This window comes from Erpetoichthys calabaricus, chromosome 15 (genome assembly GCF_900747795.2).
Source record: "Erpetoichthys calabaricus chromosome 15, fErpCal1.3, whole genome shotgun sequence".
NCBI classification, from domain to species: domain Eukaryota; kingdom Metazoa; phylum Chordata; class Cladistia; order Polypteriformes; family Polypteridae; genus Erpetoichthys; species Erpetoichthys calabaricus.
This window is the reverse complement of record NC_041408.2, coordinates 35,811,905-35,833,711: the sequence shown is the minus strand read 5'-3', so window position 1 is coordinate 35,833,711 and position 21,807 is coordinate 35,811,905. Positions and strand designations below refer to the sequence as shown.

The following is a 21,807-nucleotide window of genomic DNA, read 5'->3' as shown; positions in this document are numbered from 1 at the left end:
TGTACACAAAGTATGTCCTAAATATTTTAACCTATTTGAATTGACTATAATTTTAGCTTACACAACACAAATTGACTGTTAAGATCTGGCTATAAGAATACTTTCCACAGTGTCTTCATCAGGAAAAATATACTGCCTCTATAAAAAAAACCCTAATATTTATACCCAAAGCATGGACATTAGATTTACATTATTCATTATTCTTATACAGGCAAGAAATATTTGCATAACCCAGTTGTAAAAAAAAATCACATTATGTGAATTCTGCAGAAAGAGTAGGTCACAATATAGTAGTTTCACTTTATTATCAAAATTGTTATTCTTTGTCTGAAGCAGGTAATAATTACTAACTGTAAATTTTAAAAAGCTGTATAATTAATGCATATAAACAGTATGAATTACTTATCACATCTGGGCAATGTAAGACAGTATCTAAAAGGCATGCATATATTACTGCAAAAATATATATTTAGCAATTGAGCTAAATCACAAACACCTTCAGTGTCATTGTCAAAGCTGTATGTTGTTTGATTTCTTAACTAAATAAGCTGTTTGTAATTTTAATTTTGCTGGTGAAAACGGTGTATATACAGCAGAAAGCAACAATACATATAAAATAAAATATAAAATAAATAAACATTAGGATACCCTGGGGAATGGTCATTTCTTCACCCACAACACAACAGATTTTATGTAATTATAACTCAGTTCTCAAACAACTCTTCCATTTTAGGCTGTGTTCACGATGGAAATGAGGGAGAATACAAGAACGTGGCTAAGAAAATTGTAAGCAATACATGAATAACCCCATGCAACTGAACATTGCAAAGTCAAAAGGAGTTGGTGTGGGATATCTGGGGCTGGAGGTGAAGATGGTGCAAACTTACTAGTCTTAACAGTGCAGTGCATGAGGTGGAGAAAAGAGGGCCAGTGCACTCTTATCCTTTTGAGGAGACTCATGTTCTTTAAAGTGAGAGGCAATGTTTCTTGGGATGTTCTGTCTATCCATAGTTACTACTATACTGATCTATGTTGTTTTCTGGTGAGGGAGTAACACAAGTTCAGAAGATGTCAAATGCCTGAGGAAAATTGTTGAGAAAGGCCAGCTGCATTACAGAGCTGAACTAGGACTCACCATTGACAGTGGCGAAAAAGAAGATGACTGCAAAAGTAGAGGCTATTACAAACAATGCTGACCAACCTCTCCACATGCACTGATTACAAACAAATATAACAGTGGAATTTTTCAATGTTATAGTGTTATGGTGTAATAATATATCTTGAACTTAACAATGGTTATAAATAACTGTTACAGTGTAATGATGTATATTTAACTTAGAAATGTGTAATGTAAACACTACACTTTATTGCTACTATGCTATCTGCTTGACCTGCATATCATATGACCACTGTGCCAAACTCATAAAGTAGAATTTATAAAGCAGGATTGTGTACTAAAAAATATCTCTTATATTTGCAGTGATTCCTTATTGCTCACATCCAATGATAAGCTATATACTGTTTTATTGATTTTATAAAACTTTATTCCAATCTGACAGCAGTACAGTGGAACCCATTTAGCAGATGAACACCTGTTTTTAACTTACCCAATGTGTTTAACAAAAGTACAAAAAGTATGCTTAGTTCTACTATAACCAAATAATTTTAATTTTTCCTTACAAAGTTTTTTCACCTGTACTGCACATCATGTAAAAAGTACCATTACATAACTTATCAGCTATGTGTGTTTGTTTATTAGCTATCTTATTCTTATATAATAAATGTAATGTTTTAAGAAATAACATAAATGTGTGCACTTGTAAGCATGCACATAATATAACAGCATGGATTTGTGTATGAATAAAATTGATCAAATCTTATTTATATTAAAAACTACCCCTGCTCGCTTCGCTCATCAACCCCCATGTTTGGTTTTCCGGATACACACTTTTAAGATTTTTTTGTTCTTTGAATTGTTGCTATTTCATTAGTTTCACTTTTATTTCAGAACTTTGTTAAAAACAATATTTGGAATCTTTCGAGTCCCAACATGCTGAATCTTTTAAATGAGGTCCGTGAGACGTGTTTAATGACTTTGTACCATAATTCAGGATAGGTTTCTCTGTTTGGAATTTCAGCACAGACAAAATGATCTACATCATCAGCAGTTAATAATTTTTTTTGCAAAGTAACCAATAAATGCATGTGAGGTAAACCACGTTTTTGAAATACTCTTGACTTAAACTTCAAAGCCTTACAATATTTACATACTTCTGACATATCACCTATGTCCATATATTCGATCTCCATTCGCCTTTTCGTTATTTCTCCGAGTAATAATTTCTCTCTGTTTGCGCTAATGTGATGTTTATTTTCTTTGTTTTGACATTTTCATTTTTTTCTGCTTTCTTATTCTGTATGTTGCACTGCATTAGTTTTGCACCGTACGTTTTTTTTTTTTTTTTTCTTTTGAATTCCACTGTTTTCATTATCTATAATCTGCTCTGCATGTGTTTGGCCCCCTTGTTCTTTAACCTCTTTATGACGTTTAACTTTGTTTTCTACTCTTTGTCTTTTATTTCTGCCCTCACTTTGTCCTGCTTTTTTTCAATGACACCTGGTCCGTGGTGATTGTTTTCCCATTTTTTGAGTAATAATGTCCATTTGTTTGCGCTACTGCGATCTTTACTTTCTTTTTTTGATACTTTCTAATTTTCCTGCTTTCATATTCTTTAACTTTCTCTGCATTTGTATTGCACCGTTTTTTTGAGCCTTTCGAATTCCACTGCTTTCATAATCTCTAACCTGCTCTGCATGTATATAGCGCCAAAGTTTTTGAACGTCTTTATGAAGTTCTACTTTGTCTTTTACTCTTTGTCTTTTAATTCTGAGCCCGATTGGATGTGCTTTTTTCAATTCCACTTGTTCCGGGCTGATTATTACTTTCCTTATTTTCTGAATTTGCACCTAGATTATTCTTTCTTGCCTTGCGTCCTGTGTTGGCTGGGATTGGCTCCAGCAGACCCCCGTAACCCAGTAGTTAGGATGTAGCGGGTTGGATAATGAATGGATGGATTATTCTTTCTTGCATTTTTTTCTCTCCAACACTTTTGAGTCTCTTTTCTCCACGCTGCTTTCTTCTTCACTTAGTCGTCAACATTTCATCTATAACGTATTGTCCTTATACGCTTTATATGTGCTGAGACCTTGGATCTGTGTGTGCTCAAATCCTTTACATGACTGAGTGTTTTGCTGCCCGTGGTCTTATTTGATATTGGTTGTAAGTAGGGCGTGTCTGGCAAGAATCTCATGTTCTACGTCCCCACGAGATGGTCCAGAGTCAATCTCTTGGCATAAAGCCTCATGTTTAAGGTCCCCGCGAGATGCTCCGTGGCCAATCTCTTTCGTCTCGCGGGTCTTTTAAGTGTCTTGTCTCCCTAGTCTTTCTCTCCCAGGATTTTTTTTATAATAGAGAGATGTAAAATATTTAACTCTAAGATCATTTAATCAATTAGATTTTTACTAGTACTCCACAGTTTGATATTATTTTGTCATTTAAATCTCCAATTTGTGCATGTTACAACCTTTGAGGTTTCCCTATCTATATACATGAGGGTAAATCAAAAGGTAAAGGCATATTCAGTGAATGTGCTTCAGTGAATTTCAGCAGATTTCACTTCCTCTGCACACAGAAATTTCAACAGGGCACATTGTTGAACAATGGTGCAATCCTGCAGCAGAGCATCCATGTTCATTTGACCTTGGCTTCAACTAGACTAACAGCAGAGAACTGTGCTGTGCGTGTTTGAACTACCCATAAGCCATCGCAAATGTGTTGTATTGCATCAGCTTCTGTCCATTGCAATTACTGTATAAGTTTCAAATTGCCTTTACTTGATTTGCCCTCATTCACAAGTATATGATGCAAAGCTGATTGACTCACTCACTCACTCACTCACTCACTCACTCACTCACTCACTCACTCACTCACTCACTCACTCACTCACTCACTCACTCACACATCAACACAAATACCATTTTTGATTAAAAGCTAAAATTTGGCAGGATGGTACATCTAAGATACTAGGTATCTAAGAATGGACATTTCAATATATCAATAATAAGGGGTAAAAACACCCCACAACAGAAAAAATATACACCACAAAATCTCAAAAATACACTGATTTGATTGAAATTTGGTGACATTATAGAAAAAAGAAAATTAGACGACACATGTTTTTTTACTTGTTGATACATTTTTTGTTTGTTGATGTTTAATAATATTATGTTAACTTACATGCTCTGCATGGTGCTGACGGGGGGCTTTATGCAAACGAAGGATGCAGCAGAAGCAACTGAAAGCAGCACTAGCCAATAGGATGGATGCACGACTAAAGAAGAGGTGGTGTCCTGGACAGGAAAAAACACACATAATCGCGTTTGCCATGTACAGAGAGGTGCGAAATGGAAAAGAGAACGTTTGGTGAAGCTCAAGGGAGATGCAAAGCACAATGGTTAATAAATACCATAAAGCTCGAGTGCCAGAGCCAGAAACTGTCTGTGGGCATTAATGTTCCTTCACCAGAAGAAAAGGCCCAGGAGAAAGAAATAGAGACAGAAGATAAGTTGTCCTACCAACCCCCCTCCACCGCTATCTAAAATTCTTTATATATACACTTGCATCTGCTGCATTTAAGTGGGGACCCCAATGGTTTAGGAAGACTCTAAAATATAGTACCTGCAGTTATTTTCTTCCACTTCATGCACTAAAGAAAACAACTTTAAAATTAAAAACATTAATTACATGGACTGCCTAAATATGCAGTCTGTAAATGTCATTGTCATTAGAGACGTTGGGAGCATGCACTAATAGTGCATTGCCACACCCAATACATGACAAACCACCTAGATTGGGACCCAAGTGCAGCAGGGGGCACCTCAGCACCACACTGGAACAGTGTGAGGGTTTTTATGGTGCTGGAGTGCCAATCCTGCCACTAACCCCCAATTTTTTTCCCTGTAAGTTTGAGGACCTGCTTACAGGGCTTGGATGCAGATTGACATCATACCCAAGCAATTAAAGGCCTTGCTCAAGGGCCCAACAGAGTAGAGTCACTTCTGGTGTTTACAGTATTCAAACCAGCAACCACTCAGAGCCACCACTCCGCCCAGTTTGCAATTAGTCAAAGTAAAATTGGATGTGTTTGCCTATGGTAAAAAAAAGCTTGAACATACAACTGATGAGAAACACAAAAAGAAATACTTGAGTGAACAACATAAACAGCTGAAAATCATAAACTTATAATAATGATAATAATATATAATTAAATATATCATTATTCCTATTGATTACCCATTTCTGTTCAAATGAAAACACTTTACTGTAAAATTCTGTTTTACAATGACCATCAACAAAAAACAAGTCACTAGGAAAGGCAGAAATTGATCTAATGCAGGAATGTTTTACTTTCTAGCAGTTGTATATAACATGTTCAAGAGTAAGCAGCTCCAGTGACCTGCAGCATCATTTACTATTTGACTAACACTTTTATCCAAGGTGACTTACGACATTTGAGATACAATTAATTACGTTTCATTTGCTCTTCCAATTTGAGCACAAACAAGTGAAGTGAATTGTTCATGGTCATGCAGTATCAGTAGCTGGATTAGAACTCACAGTCTCATGGCTTGAAGTCCTAGTTTCAAAGTCTTAATCACTAAGCCACACAGCCTGCCAATAATATTAGCCTTTGGTAAAAACCCTGCATATATTGTATATAGAATGAATAGTACTTAGTTCATAATACTTATGATACATCTGATTAACTGATGGCACTATATGTGAAGCCCATTGTCTTATGAAATTTCCCAGGTAAAGCTGGTTTAAACAGTTAGCACTACTATAAACCCTTCATTCCTGGGGTTGTTCAGCTTTTTGTTCATTTTATTTCATATACTGTGTTAGCAAATCCGTTTCATTCATTAAATTTAATTTGTATAAAATAACACAAACTAATTTAAAATATACAGAAAATATCAAAGTTGGTTTTGAAATGCTCAAGTTTTGGCATTGCTTTTTTGAATTTAATTCTGTTTTAAGTGTTCATTTCATTCATAAAGACAATTAATTTCCCAGTCTCTCAAATGTTCCACTGTTGATTAAAGTGACGTCAATTCAAAAAGTGGGCAACTTACTTGAAGAAGGTAACAGCTATAATAAATTGGAAGAAATGGATGCCAGAATAGTGAAGTGTGCTCTCCAATTACTGGCCTGCATAAAATATTACTACCAAAGGGCATTCTCCAAGCTGGTGAGTTTCAAATCAGTGAGAAGGTTTCCTTATAATCAAGTATTCACTAGGGACTGATGTCTACATTATGCACAGCTGGAGGAATAAGACAAGACGAAATTGACAAGAGAGAAGTAAAAACATTTAGTAAGTTTTATCTTCTGGGGTGGAAAGGGTTTTAAGTGTTGCCTGTTTGGCAATCATCAGAATGCTACTGGGAGACAAAGGGTTTGCAGAGTTCCTCAGAGTAAACTTGCTGAAAAACATCTCTACATGGTCATTTCAAATACATATTAGAGAGGAACACCAGGTGCTAATATGCCTCTCTAAAAATAGGGGAGCTGTGCATTGGTTAACCAACTGCTTTGTTGGAATATGTACAATCTAAGGGGCAGAGGAGAAGTTAAACCACTTGTGGGTAAGAAGTGGCCACCTTTGACAGAGACAAAATATTATATACCTGTGACATGATTCGAGTCATTCTTCAGTTTTGCTAAACCTATTTACTCCAATACAAACTACGTTGGTAGTATCAAGCACACAATTAATTAATTAATTAATTAATTGATTGATTGATTGATTGATTGATTATAATCAATGAATTAATTAATGTTTACCAGTCCATCACATGCCACACTCACTCACACTTTCTGAAAAAGCATATGCAGAGACTAGAACAATACGAAAACTCTGCAGAAACAGGGTTAGGGAGGATCTGAATCAAGAATGGTGCAGCAGCAACCACTGGTTTGATAAAAGCACTTGCATTATTAAATTAGAATATCAAAACTTAGAGTTGAGATGGACAGCAATAAAGTTAAAGATCTTTCAAACTACAGAATTAAAATTTCACTAGTAAAAAGTATTTTAAAATTATTAAAAGTAATACAAATTTGGTATTAAAAGGTATAAATACTATTTTAGACCAATAACTAAAAACAGAAATAATTTATGTGGACTATTTATTAAAGCTGCTAATTCTGACAGAAAAGTAATATGACTTACCATGCAAAATCCCTACAAATATTAACAGTACTGATTTTATTAACTTTTTAATGATAAAATTGATAGCATAAAATCTAAGTTTTTACAGTTGTCCTACAAACCTAGTATTGCAGTGTCACACCATATCTCCCACTTTATTACTTTTCATTTTATAATGGAGAAGGTAATTTTAACTTTAATTCCTAAAATGAAACTGACTACATATTCCTTAGAAATAAATAGAATAAAATAGTATATAGAATAATAATAAATAAATAGAAATAAACATACTGAAAAATGCAATTATGGGTCTGGCAGCACCCATTCTTAACATTACAAATAAATCTTTATTGACTGGCACAGTTCCTAATGCACTAAAACTGTCAGTTTTCAGAGCATTAATGAACAAAATCAAGTTAGACAACATATTCATAATAATTATACACCTATATCAAAATTGCCATTTCTGTCTGAAGTATTGGAAAGAGTACCTGCTTTGCAGTTTCAGTCAATTATTTAGATGAACTTATGTATTGGTTAAGTTTTAGACTGGCTTTTGCACCAGTTACAGTATTAGAAACGGACGTTAAACTTGTGTTGTAAATGATATCTGAATGTCTTCTGATGAGGGAAATGCTAGATTTACTGATACTGTTAAATTTAAGTTCAGTCTTTGACATCATTCAGCACCTCTAAACTGGCTTGTGAACTTCATTGGGCACTCATACGCTGTTCATAGCTATCAAATTGATTTCATTATATACATAAATGTAAAAAGAGTGTTCTATTATTACATTCTGAAGAGATATAAGAAAATATATTACCGGCTTTCACTTGTATGATTTTAATTCTCAGATATGTCTTTCCTTCAGACCAAACAACATTTCTTCTATTATATCCTTCATAAATTGTGCCAATGAGTTAAAAGCTTGTGTCTATCTATCTATCTATCTATCTATCTATCTATCTATCTATCTATCTATCTATCTATCTATCTATCTATCTATCTATCTATCTATCTATCTATCTATCTATCTATCTATCTATCTATCTATCTATCTATCTATCTATCTATCTATCTATCTATCTATCTATCTATCTATCTATCTATTTCCTAAGTCTTTACACAGGCTTCCTTATAAGTCTACATCTTGAGGACCTAGGACCTTTGAAATCCTAGTTCAGATAAGCCCTATTTAATCTAAATATAAATACATGCATAGCAGAGCATACACTATGATCTCAAGATGCCAGCCTAATGAAGATTCAAGGATTACAAAAACAAAAGTGGGAGGTCAAGCTAGCTACATTACCCCAAAACTGTAGAATGATCTGCCTGCTAGTTTTAAGAATGTTCAGACTCAGCATTTAAATTCAGGCCACAAACCCATTACATTTCCATTCTAGCATGTCCTGATTACAGCTGCTGACTAGATGTTCATATTTCATCTCTGTTTGTTTCTCATATAAATAAAAAACAAGTAGGATGATCCTCTATTATGTTTCTTTTCTTGGCATACTACTGTGACACTGGCTGGCACTGTTGCATTGCCAACCTGTTACTCCTGGCCATGGGAGGGAACAGAGAGAAGACAGTGCAAAAATGTAATCATATTACACTGCCAAGAATGCATATATAGCAGAATGCCCAGGAGGTGGGCAGCCAGTTGACCTATGTCTCTAGAGCTGTAATCGTGTCTGCTAAAAAGGAGAATGTACCCCACAACTTTTATTTCCTCTAGTTATGGTTGTAACTGGAGTTTTTGTTTTCCATTTCCTTGTTCTCAACTGGTTATGTCTCTAGTATAATGAAAACAGACTTTATTAATCATAGTTTTATGATGAAAAGTTGTCTTTTTATTGTGAGTTCAACTTAAATTCTATATACTTATAGGCAAATGATGCATGTTTAATTACTTTGAAATTTGTGCAAAATCACTGAGCCTGTATTCAGTGGACACCATCCATCCATTACCCAACCCGCTATATCCTAACACAGGGTCACGGGGGTCTGCTGGAGCCAATCCCAGCCAATACAGGGCACAAGACAGGAACAAACCCCAGGCAGTGCGCCAGCCCACAGCAGGGCACACACACACTCACCCACACACCAAGCACACACTAGGGACAACTTTAGGATGGCCAAAGCACCTAACCTACATGTCTTTGAACTGTGGGTGGAAACCGGAGCACCCAGAGGAAACCCACACAGACACGGGGAGAACATGCAAACTCCACGCAGGGAAGCGAATCCAGGTCTCCTTACTGCGAGGCAGCAGCACTACCACTGCGCCACCATGCCGCCCGTGGACACCATTATTCAAAAATATATGTTGCTGAATTGAAACACCATACCTTTGTTTTACTTAGTTAATACTTACTTTTGTTCATTGCAACCTTTTTGTCGTTGGCTAATAGAAAGTATTATTTTACTAATTGTAAGGACTTTTGTGAAAGTGCCCAGCAGGAACAGGTTTGCCAGAGGTGAAAGCACACTAAGATTTTACAGGGCAAGGAAAGTTCTGAAAGAAAACTTGACAAGAGACCTCTTAACTACAAGCACCAAGGCACATCATTCTGGAAAGACAGGGGCTGCAAGGTGTTTCAAGACCTTATATGAGTTGGTGTGCCCTGAACGATAATCTTGTAAGAATAGCCTCAAGAGTGAAATGTTGTGGTTACCTGGAAAGGGACTGAAAGTGTTATGGTTCCTGGGAAGAAAACTTGCAATATTTCCCATGGACACTGAAGGATAGGTAAACAAAAGTTCACTAAAACGTTTCCCACTTTACAAAAACTAAGATCACAGTGCCATGGCCAGATGAAATTAAACCATAATTAAGTGGTATTACATATTCCATGGCTGGGACATAAGGAAATGGGTAGCCCATTGAAGGATGAGGCCAGAGAATGGGGACAGCAAACCAGTATGATCCTTCTAAGCTAGTAACTGGAAGCAAATAGTTATAGTTCAAGTAAAACTGGACTTTGCTGGCTATTTAATAGAGTGACAGCTCAGAAGACACCTGGCCCTTTAAAGGTTACTCGGGGTTGTAGGTACACTGGGCTACTGAAAAAAGCTCTTGGACAGCTGCCCTGTAGCCACAAAGATCACAGAAAAAATTCTCAGACTTGGCCACTGGAGAATTTATAAAAGGCAGCAAAGCCTGATGCTTGTTCAGGAAGATGAGTAAAGTAAACACACATCATCAAAAGTATCTTAGTATCTTGTCAATTTTCTCAGAGTGCAGAAGAGCTTGCATAACCCAAAAGACCTGGACAAACCTAGCATTAAAGTTAGAAAGTCGTATTTTCTTCCAGCTTTACCCAGGTCTTTTAGATAATGCAAGACTTACCCGGATAAAGCTAAGTTTATCCACTTTGCGGGTTTTATGTGATTCATTTTCTCCATTTATGGATTTCTAACTATAAATATACAATCTGTATCACAGACCTTCGCTTCTATATATATATGTGTGTTATTCTTCAGAATAAAGAGAAAAAAAACATTATTTTTTAATTAAAAAATAAGAAAATTATATTTTCCTCTCAAAAAACTCTATTTAATTATCTTGTCTATCTTTTTAGTTCTTTACCCAGCAGCTAAGCTGTTTAGCTTCAAACATTCCAGTTCAAAGCTAAAATTAACATGACTTGATTAAAGTGTGGATGAATCAGTTGTGGATTATAGCTGATAATGCTTACAAAGACATCAGTGCTAATTGTGCTAAAATTAGGCCATGCCTTTGCATTTTGCTTTTAAAGAACTCATGGCTTCAGCTGTAGGAACACAGACATTTAAAGCACTCAGCACAGATTATCAGGTGACGGTCATTTGGGAGCAATGAAAAGTAATGTTGACTTACTGTGAGGTGTTGGAACAGCCATGCCCTCATAATATTTGTGGCTACTTTGGGAAATATTCCTCGTTTTTTATTGTGTTTCTTCTCCTTGTCAGGGTCATCATCATCTCCTGTGCTGGGTGAAGCCACACTGTTGTCTAAAACATCACCTGTTAAAACATTTAGAAATACTGATGATAATACCTATAATTTATAAACAGTAAATTAGGATGCAAAAAAAAAATACTTTCATGTATAATTCAGCATTAATTTTTTTTCAGATATGGTAAATCAAAACAAACATCTGTATTATGATCTTATTTCACTAAATAAATATTATTAAATGTCTTTGTAATGTTCCAGTTTCAACAACATTCTGCAGTGCAGTTTATGCACTCTAATGTAATAAATGTGAACTGCAGGGACAATAATTAACTTGTTAAGATACCTAAAAATCAAATCCCTTATATAAAATGATCAGACTTTAATTTGGCATTCCCCTTTTTGTCCCATTTAAGATAAGTCACTGAGGAGTTCCACACTATACATAGGGGGTGTAATATAAACTACAGTATAAGATTAGGTTATAATAGCATTTGTCAGGGCTCAATAAAGTATAATTAAGGGCAATTAAACAAAAGCAGGATAATGTTAACACAGTTGGTTTATTTTCAGAGAAATAACCTGAAAACTCCATACAAATAAGGCTTTTTATAAAGGATATAAGCAATTTACAATAAAATAATAAGTCATGAAAGAAATATGAGCAAAGGAAATGTCTCAACATCATTTAAATTTTAGTGGGCTAACCCACTTTTCAATCCTGAACAGGAAAGCAAATGAAGCGAAGAACAGGATACAGTTATTTATTGATTAAATACAAAGCACTTCCAAGGCTAATGCTGCTTTCCTCTCTGGACTTGAGGTCAGAATTTTAACCTGTTCTTAACCTTTGTGAGTCCCACTCCCCTTTTCATTTTTAGTAAGCAACACCTGCCACCTGTCTGAAGAGAATTCATAAGTTATGGAAATACCTACAATAATTCAGTGAAGATTACTTTTTCCAGCTTTTTGCATCAGCAGAATAATCAAGGCCTTAAAACAGCCTTTGCTTCCCATTACCGCAGGCAAAAGAATTCCTGAAAGCATGCCTTTAGGGCACCTGAATTATATACACCATTAGGAGAGGAAAGGCTTTCTACATTCCATATGAAATACTCACCAGAGCTTTTCCTGTTTTTTCTGCTGTAAGAAAAGAAGCAGCTCAAGAAACAGATTTTTGTTAAGTGGAGACTTATGTAGATACAATAGAGAAAGCTTTTAAGCAAAGGCTAGCTTCCCTGTGCTCTCTCTCACTATGGAAGTGACCTACCTCCTATGTCCCCTCATCCCCCAAATAATAAGTTTCTGTTACATCATTAGCTGAAGCCAAAAGCAGCTTTGGCTTAATGCACAGTTTGTTCTTCCTACTGTTTTCAGGCAAATAAAGCTACTTGGCTCCCATCAGGGAGGGAAATTACACAACTGGTTTGTAATCTAAGACAAGATTTTCATTGAAAGCAAATGCTTTCAATCCCAAGTATAGTCCAGTGCATGTTCTGAAAAGCCTAAAACAATAAACATCAGCCTTATCCCATGTGAGAATAAAAGAAACAGAAAGTAAGAAGACTGATAAGGTTTAATATCCTTGGCAAATTACATTACATTATTTACTCATGTTTTAATCTCATCCTTTTTATTATAAAAATCTTTAACCTTGGATTCTCAATAATTTCGCTAAATGGTTGACCTCTGCATGCCTAAACCATGGAGGAAAAGGCTAAGCCGTCAATTTTATTGGCATTTCCATTTTCACTGCAATCTGATACCGATCACCTCTGTGAGGTCTGGGGCTAATTTCTTTCTTTTTTTAACATCAATGAGCTAACTTGAAAAGCGTCAGCATAGGCATATGGCAACAGCTATAAGCCACATTTGTAAAATGTCAGCAGCAACTGTGTTTCTTGAGTTGACTTCTCCTGCCGCCAAATAAAGGCAAATTATGAAGGCAGGCTGAAAAGGTGGAAATAATCATAAAAATGATGCTAGTCCATAAACAAGCTTACAGCCTCATTAGTACAGCAGCAGGCTACACTAGCTGATTTATGCTTGTTTTGCTGATGCCATGAGGAAATGCCATAGGGCAGCTTTGGCCAACTGCTAATGGTTTGTGACAGCTTCTTAGCAACTAGTACAAGAGATGTTGTGGTGTTCACTAGTGACAAGAACTGAAAATGTCATATTATCTACCCATGTGTCAAGGAGTCTGTGTGGCAATTAAAGAGCAGGCCAGTGACTTGAGGTAGCCAGAGGCTTATAAAATGCCCTGTGGCTATTTTTAGAGAGTATACGCAAGGATTTTTTATTACTCTCTCACACTGGATGCAATGCCCCTAATGCAAAAATAAGGTTTAACATTTCCAAGTCCTTTTTTCATTGACCATAAGGATAGGTCTTTTCTGGCTGGCCTTTGACTTTGTGCAAAACCAAAATACTGCATTTCTCACTCAAGACATTCACTGGCATTTGGTAGCATGACCTTATTGCTAGAGACTGCTACTTTATTTTGTTATTCCCACTTTTCTATTTGCTTGTAAAATCAAGTGAATGCTTGACAGCCAATTTTCTCTCAGATACAAAATAAAATTGGTCTTTTTTAAAATCACTTATGCAAAACAATTGACTGCCCTTTAGTCACAATAAGAAATGTTTACTTTTGCCTGTTCAAAATTAACTACATTAAATGTAAACTTAGGTAGATTTCAGCACACACAACTAGTCTGACCATAAAAGCATACAGCATTTTGGCTATTTTTTGCTATCTATTCTTTCACATACTTTTGTAGAGGCATTTAAGCTTGTACAAGTGCATTAGCTTACTCGGTTAGGAAAAGGAAATTAATAAAAACTTTTAGCATTTTTTTGGGTTTGAGGCTTATGCCTATAGAGTGAAGGGATCCTAGCTCCCAGGCTGTCAGCCCTCTTAGATTTCAAACACACTCAACTCAAATATCCCACAGTTGACCATTTAAGCACACGCAGGCATTTAGGGCCTTACTATCTTGTTCCTTTCACAAAAGGAAAAAAGATAAAGCAGTATTTATCACATTCAAACCATTCAATGAGTCAGAATAGCTGTATCAGTAGGGGTTCCTAACAGAGGTCACAAGTGCCCTGCCCCCTTCAAAATTTCAGAACATGTTAAAAGTTCTCTTGCTGAAGAGCTCTTAAAAATACCTTTCTCCACTGGAAGAAATCATGCTTGTTTGTGGCTATTATCATGACTAGTTGCTACCACTTAGAAAGCAAAATAAATACCCCATCCCCCACTTCTTTGTCTGTTTCTTCATTCTCCAAGTCTAGACAATCTTCCATCTGTGTCAGTTGTTTAATCTGTATTAATATTAATAGCTGTAGATGGAAAATGTTAAAATAAACTTCTAACTAAAGACTTTATTTTAACTGATTCCAGACACAAACAAACTATTAAATCTATCAGAACAATTTAAAAGAAAAGTAACTGTTCACCATAATTTATCAAGGCCATTTTATTAACATCTTTTTCTTGTGGTTTAGCTATGTACGTCATTTCAGAAACTAGAATCAGTTTAGTCACTCTGTAATGCAACACATTTTAAAATAAGTTATTGAAAATAACTCAGAAGGACATTTACTAATTTATAGTGTCATTGGTCTAAAACGAAAGTATTGTTATTAAATTGTATACAGAGTTGTTTGGTAGTACTGAAGGCTGGTAGGAAGCATTTAATATACGGTTCCCAATTCAAGGCATTGGTAACTGCAAGATGAAAAGAATCATAGTACTTTCTAGGTTTTTGTTCTTTTCTTTTCTTGTCAGCTGCAACAGAGCAGGAGGGTAATTGTTAGACGACAGAGTATGACCCCTTAACTCATCCTCTTGCATCTACAGCCAGATCGCTCTTTTGCCATTTATTTTTTCTTTACTTTTTATGAGTGCATGTAGTTCAAACACTTCCTTTCAAAACCCTAACCCTAGATATTTCTTTGACCAATGATATGGATGAATTAATACATATAACACTAATTAAAACAATACCACTGAGATCTGTCTTGTTTTAAAAATGTAATTGTTTAAGAGGATCGCACCTATAGCTAGTAGTTGTTTATACATTTGCAATGTTTATTTAATTATATACTGTACTATAACATTACATGTAAGGCAGGTAGTGTGGTGCAGTATTTAAAGCTTTGGCCTTCAAACCATGAGTTTGTGGGATCAAATCCCCTCATTGACATTGTAGGATCCTGAGCAAGTCACTTCATCTGCCTGTGCTCCAAGTGGTAACATAAATGAAACGTAACCAATTTTATCTCAAATGTTGCCTATAGATAAAAGTGTTGGCCAGATAAATATAATACAGTCATAGTAAAACCTTTTTTTATATTTGAAAAGAACAGTCACTACTTCTAGTATAAACAAAAAAGAGCAACAGTGCCACAAACAGACTTGAACTAGCACCACTGTTTTTCAAATAAATGTTAAAATGAATATAATTGAGAAACGATAAATGGTGAGAGCCTTGTTCACACAGATTTGAGCCTACAAAACCAGCTCTTATTATTAGCTTTTGGCTGATAATATTCCAGACAATGGTTATCTAAATGGCACATGCAATAGATAAGTAAGCATAATATTCAAGGATTTTCCCTTTAGCTGTATATTTGTATAGTTCTGTTAAAGTACAATTGTTTGTACAACAGCATTTAAGTTGCAAATAATAGTTCTCTTAATTTCTGAAATTTTATACATTCGAGACTGACACATTAGGAATATAATGAAGCATTATATTAAGTTTACATCTAATACAGGAAGTAGATGAAAAATCAGACTTGATGTGGGATCATCCATATAGTACTACCCTAGCATGTTGTGAATTTAACACTCTCCAGGCTTTAACCAGTTAAAGAAACTATTTTATTTAATATATATGGTGCCTGTTTGAACAGCTGTGATGACAGATTTACCTCCCTAAATTAGAACTGCTTGTAACATTATTTATATTCTCATTATTACAGACGTTTAGTAAAGATCTGAAACCAATCTTGTTCTTTCTTGCTCTGTCTTTGAATATGGTCCGAGTTAAACTTTATTTACATACAATTTATTTTATATATATAATTGTATACTGGTAATTCTACTGCACTCCGCATGTGTCCAAGAGTGAGCTTAGTGATAGACTTGCACCCAGTTATGTCAGGGCAGGCTCCAGTTTCCAGCAATCCTTATTACATGGAGTGCCAATTAATGCATAGTACTTTCTGTGTTTTTGTTTTATTAAATATTATGTTTTAATTCTAATTTTGTTGCTTTACATATATAGTAGCATATCTAGCACTGAGCTTATATGTGCAAGTGTACTTTGCAAGAATAAGTTAAACTGAATTCATTTTCGTGTAATTTAGAACAAATCAGTTGATCTTTGTACTTCTTAATTGAAAAGGTAACTTTTATTTAGAATAGGCAGTGAAAGGTTTGTAGTATCAAATAATTCTAAAGAAAATTATAAAGATGCAATGGAAATAATATACAGCGGATCATTCATGACTTCCTGCCAAAAATGACTTGCAAGACATATGCACTAGTATGATATGTGATATGGAGCTATGCCGTTGTCTTATGTTTATTTTTTCACTTGTAAATGTTCTTGTAAAAAAAAAAAAGGAAAAAAAAAACAAAAGCTAGTGACAGCTAAGAAAGAGATATGGCATCTCTGACTGCAAAACCTCTTCACTTATCATGTGTTTTAATCAGTAGAACCCTGCCCAACTATGCGATGCTTAAGTTCAAGTTACCACTTAAAGTAACGCTGCACTTACAAGACATTTAAAATGAGGAAAGAAATTATGTTTTGAAAATATTCTGATACATGATAATTATCCAATTCTTCATTTTTATCCTTTAAAAGTGTTTTGTATTTTACACATAACTTAATCTGCAAATTCCTTCCATATGTCAAAACCATGCAATGAACATTATTACCAATTATAATTGTATATACACAAGAATTTGGTTTATATAAAGATACACATGCAAAGTATATTTTGCATTGGTTAAGAAAAACTATTACAGATTCTTCAAACATCAGTGTTTATTAAGTTTGGGCTAAATAACTGATGTCATATGTTTATCTATTCACAATAGGTTTTAGATTAGTTTCCATTTCAAAGTGTCATATTAACACAGTTACAATTTAAATTATCAGACAGAGTTAATATCTGGTTAACATTCAGTTATAAACAATCAAACACAGCAAATAATAGTTGGAAGTAATACAGACCATGTTTGTTTGTATAAATGTTTATTCTTACATTGGTTTTGTAAACCTATCTTGGATAGGTCACACAGGATCTCTTTATCTCTTTATCTTTCTTTACAAAAACTCCCTCGACAGGTATCCATGTCAAAAGGAACTCTTTCAGTGGGGGATTTGTTTATCCTGGGTCACACATAGGTCAAGCTCTATTGCAGTTGTTAACAAAAAGCTTCCACCCGTTCTACACCTTCATTTACAAACACAGTGTCCATAAAATATTTGTTCTTATTGAGATTAAATAAATAGCACATTTGCTCAGTAAATAAGTATTAATACTGAATTAACAGGTTAAATTCTTGGTGTTAAAAACAAAGTACTAGGTATGTTTAAAAAGAGAACAATTAAATTGTATTGGGTTGTATAAAACAGCCTCAAAGGAATGTTATTTTCAGAAGGGATTGTAGAATTTTCTGCCATGTGTTAGCTCTTGTGCATGATAATCTTCGCAAAAGAATTTAACATACTATACAGTATTTTATTATTGCATTTAAAAAGAGAAAGATTTATTCATGTTTCAAGTTTTGCAATTTACCGTACTTATAAAGAAAACAAAACAATAATTAATGGGATTAAATAGGTAAGGATTCCAAGTACCTTTTATATTTTATTTTATACTATAGTTATTTTTATTTGCTGTATATTTGTAATGTAATTACTGAAGACCTGATTAATGCTAGTAAATTTAAGTGTCTGATTATCAGTAATGTTTTTTCCAGATCACTGTGAAACATATTTGTAGCCACAGTAACTACTATTTTATGATAAGGAATTTAGTAGGAATTTCAGTTTTATCCCTATCAGAGATCCAAATGACACTTAGAACCTGAAATCATGGATTTAATTGTGGCTATATAGATCACACATATTTGAGAAATACTAACTCCCAAAAAACAATTTTATGATGTACACATTGCATTGTTTTCAGTGTAATTAATTGATCATATCCCTTTCTGTATTTCATATATAAACTGACACTAAAACAATTACAACCAAACAGTTTCTTCAGTCTGAAAATTATCGGTGGGACAGCATATGGCAAAGCATTAGCAAGCTATTTATCTTCATCCTATTTGGAAGCTAAAATTAGCACAATGCGGTTTGTGGTTTTAAGCATGATAGATTCAAATCAGACCTGAGTAAAAGACACAGCAAAATGTGTTTTGCTGTTTAGCTACATAAAGTGTTTGGGTGGTTGGAAAAAACTTCTGGACAATATTACTTGTAATAGTGTTATTTATATCACAAACACTTAGCTTAAATATTAAGGACACAAACTCTGCAGATACAAGGTTGCAGGGATGGATGAGATCTGTCTATAAATACTGAAAATACTGGGTATTGGGATAGGATTTTGGCTAATACACTTCTTTAATGTTACATAGAGGAAAGGTACTGTGTCACAGGGCTGGTAGACAGGTATTTCTCCCTATTTTTTAAAGGGTGACAAGAGGGTGTGCTCCAATTACCGAGGGATCACACACCTCTCTGTGAAAGCCTGTGCCAGGATACTGGAATTGATACTTATTCCATTAGTTGAACCTCATGTCTCTAGAAGAATAAGGCAAATTTCATTTGGACCTTGAATAGTTCGATACCCTTGCACTGATATCCGAGATGTCATATGGATTTTCTAATCCTGTCCACATGTGTTTTGTGGGCTTAGAAAAAGCTTATAACCAAGTACCCAAAAGTGTCTTGTGGAATGTGCTTCAGGAGCAGTGTTCTGGGGCCACTGCTATGTGAAGTTTGGTTCCTGTATTTAAAGAATGAAAGCTTGTGCTTTCATAGTTGAGACTGAGACCAATGAATGTGGGCATTGAATTCTGCCAAGGGTATATCTTGTTACTTCTCCTGTTCTTGATTGTCTTGTACAAGATTTCAAGTCATTACTGTGGTGTAGAGGTTATTCAGTTTTGCAAAACTAAGGATTACATCTCTTCTGTTTACATGCGATATTGTTCTTTTTGGCCTCATCAGATTGTGATCTTTGTTTTGCACTGGAATGTTTTACAGATGAGTTAATGCTGTTGGGATCAAAATTAATCAGTACCTTTAACCCTGAGAACCCTGGTCTTCTCATTGAAAAGAGCGGTATAATCTTAGGAAATAAGAGTAATCAATTTCATGAAGCTGAGACACTCAGTTACCTCAGAATTAACATTCCTGGTAATTACTCTGAGACAAAGCAAGCACTAGTATAGGCATTTTGACCAAGGTCTGATATTCATCCCAGTGTAAGTTCACATAACTGTACAATGATACTGCACATTCACATATCCAACATCCATGTACCCTTTTTGAAAATTTGTCATTTATTAATATAAAGGCTGAGGGTAGAATTAAGACAAATCATGTTACACTTTTTCACATTTAATAAAATCTGCAATCAATAATATTTAAGTGATAAACAAATAGAAAATAATAAAAAAGTAAAAAAAAACTTCAGGGACTTGGTTTTATAAGTGTGTGCTCTTACTATAACAGGTTTGTAATTGTGGTCAGATTTTTTTAATGGTAGTTTGCCTTTACCTAATATCAATTAAAATTATTCTGATTAGTCCTAACCATAATCAATTATTCCTGTAGATTTTCCCTGAAGGTTTCTTGGTTTACATACCAAATCGTATTGCATGGAACACTGTGAAGACCATCATTACAAAGTGAAGAAACCATTGCAAAATCAAGATATTGCAAATATCATAACCCCTTTCCAGAAATGATAACTAAGCAAGGAGTAAACTTTCAGAAAGGCCATGAAGTCACTATCACCACTCAAAAGGTTGGGGCTTATTCCTGCCTATGATAATCATTTTGTGTTATCACCACAATTACATGTCAGACACATTTAGCCTCCTAAACCTATGTGGGAAAAAGTGTCATGGTATGATATGACACTTTTAATGTTAATTTAAAAAAATAACTTTTGCACAAAGTTAACATAAATTATCTCCTAAAAACATAGTACCCAATGTATGTTGGTGACATCATTATGTTATGTGGAATCTGTTTCTTTTCAGTAGGGATAGAGGAAAGAATACTATGAAATATCAAGATATATTTCTACAGAACAGTTTACCTTCTGTAAGAAAGATGAAGTTAAAAATATACCTTTCAACATGACAATGATGCATAGTATCCAGTCAAGTCAATCAAGAACCGGGAGTGGCCCAGTCAGAGCCCAGAACTCAATCCCACAGTAAACTTGTGGACTCATCTAAAAAGCATTTTGCACAGGACATCCCTTCTCAGTTGACTGGTTAATACTTGTCTGCAAAGAACAGTGAGATAGAATTGGTGGAAATTTATCCAATCAAACATTACTGCAGTAATTAAAGCAAAAAGTGTTTCTATAAAGCACTAAGTAAAGGACTTTTACTTATGCAGCCCAAAGCATTGCCAACTTTTATTTTTGACTTTTGCTTTTCAAAAAGTGATCTATTAGATATCACTTAATAATCTTAGTCATAGATCTTATTAATGGCAAGCAATGCTGGACATTATATGTCTTGATTTCGTATTTGAATCATCAAAGCTGAAAAATGAATATGACTATGCAGACCTTTGATATTCACTGTATCTTCCAGTGAAGGGCAATCTTAATGCTTCAGCATACCAAGACATTTTAGACAACGCTATGCTTCCAACTATGTGGAAACAGTTTGGGGAAGGCCCTTTTCTATTCCAGCATGACTGTGGCCCAGTGCACAAAGCAAGGTCCATAAATACATGGTTGGATGAGCTTGGTGTGGAAGAACTTGACCGGCCTGCACAGAGCAATTCTGACCTCAACCCCATCAAACACCTTTGGGATGAACTGGAACGGAGACTGCAAGCCAAGCCTTCTCGTCCAACATCAATGCCTGACCTCATAAATGCTCTACAGAATGAATGGGCTCAAATTCCCACAGAAACACTCCAAAATCTTGCAGAAAGCTTTTCAAGAAGAGTGGAAGCTGTTATAGCTGCAAGGGGGGGAACCAACTCCATATTAAAGTCTATGTACTGTATATACTCATGTATAAGTCAGGTCTTCAGACCCGAAAAATCGATCATAAAATCCAAATCAATCCTAAAATCCTGAAAAATCAATCATAAAATCAGACCCCAACTTATATGCCCGTTCAAAAATATGACACTTAATTTTTTTTGTTTACATCTTCTCACTTCCCCCAATCTCGCACCAGTTTCTCAGACACATGGAATTTTGTTGCAGCCAGTGCAGTTACCAATTTCTTTTGCCACTTCAACGACTTTTAATTTAAAACCAGCTTCATATATTCTTCTGATCGAACACTC

At 34.9% G+C, this 21,807-nt stretch overlaps 1 protein-coding gene and 1 long non-coding RNA gene across 3 annotated transcripts in view; both read right to left on the bottom strand.

Moving 5' to 3' along the window:
* meis1b (Meis homeobox 1 b) overlaps positions 1-21,807 on the bottom strand; it is a 175,835-nt gene that overhangs the window by 124,240 nt on the left and 29,788 nt on the right. For both annotated transcript variants that reach the window (XM_051919340.1, XM_051919341.1), the window contains exon 8: positions 11,141-11,286. In XM_051919340.1, the coding sequence (XP_051775300.1) occupies positions 11,141-11,286 (146 nt within the window). The remainder of the gene's footprint in view (positions 1-11,140; positions 11,287-21,807) is intronic.
* On the bottom strand, positions 2,480-3,486 carry LOC127525949 (uncharacterized). Its single transcript, XR_007933555.1, has 2 exons — positions 3,130-3,486; positions 2,480-2,986 (listed from the first exon to the last, which is right to left on the bottom strand). It is a non-coding gene; the product is annotated as an uncharacterized LOC127525949 (long non-coding RNA).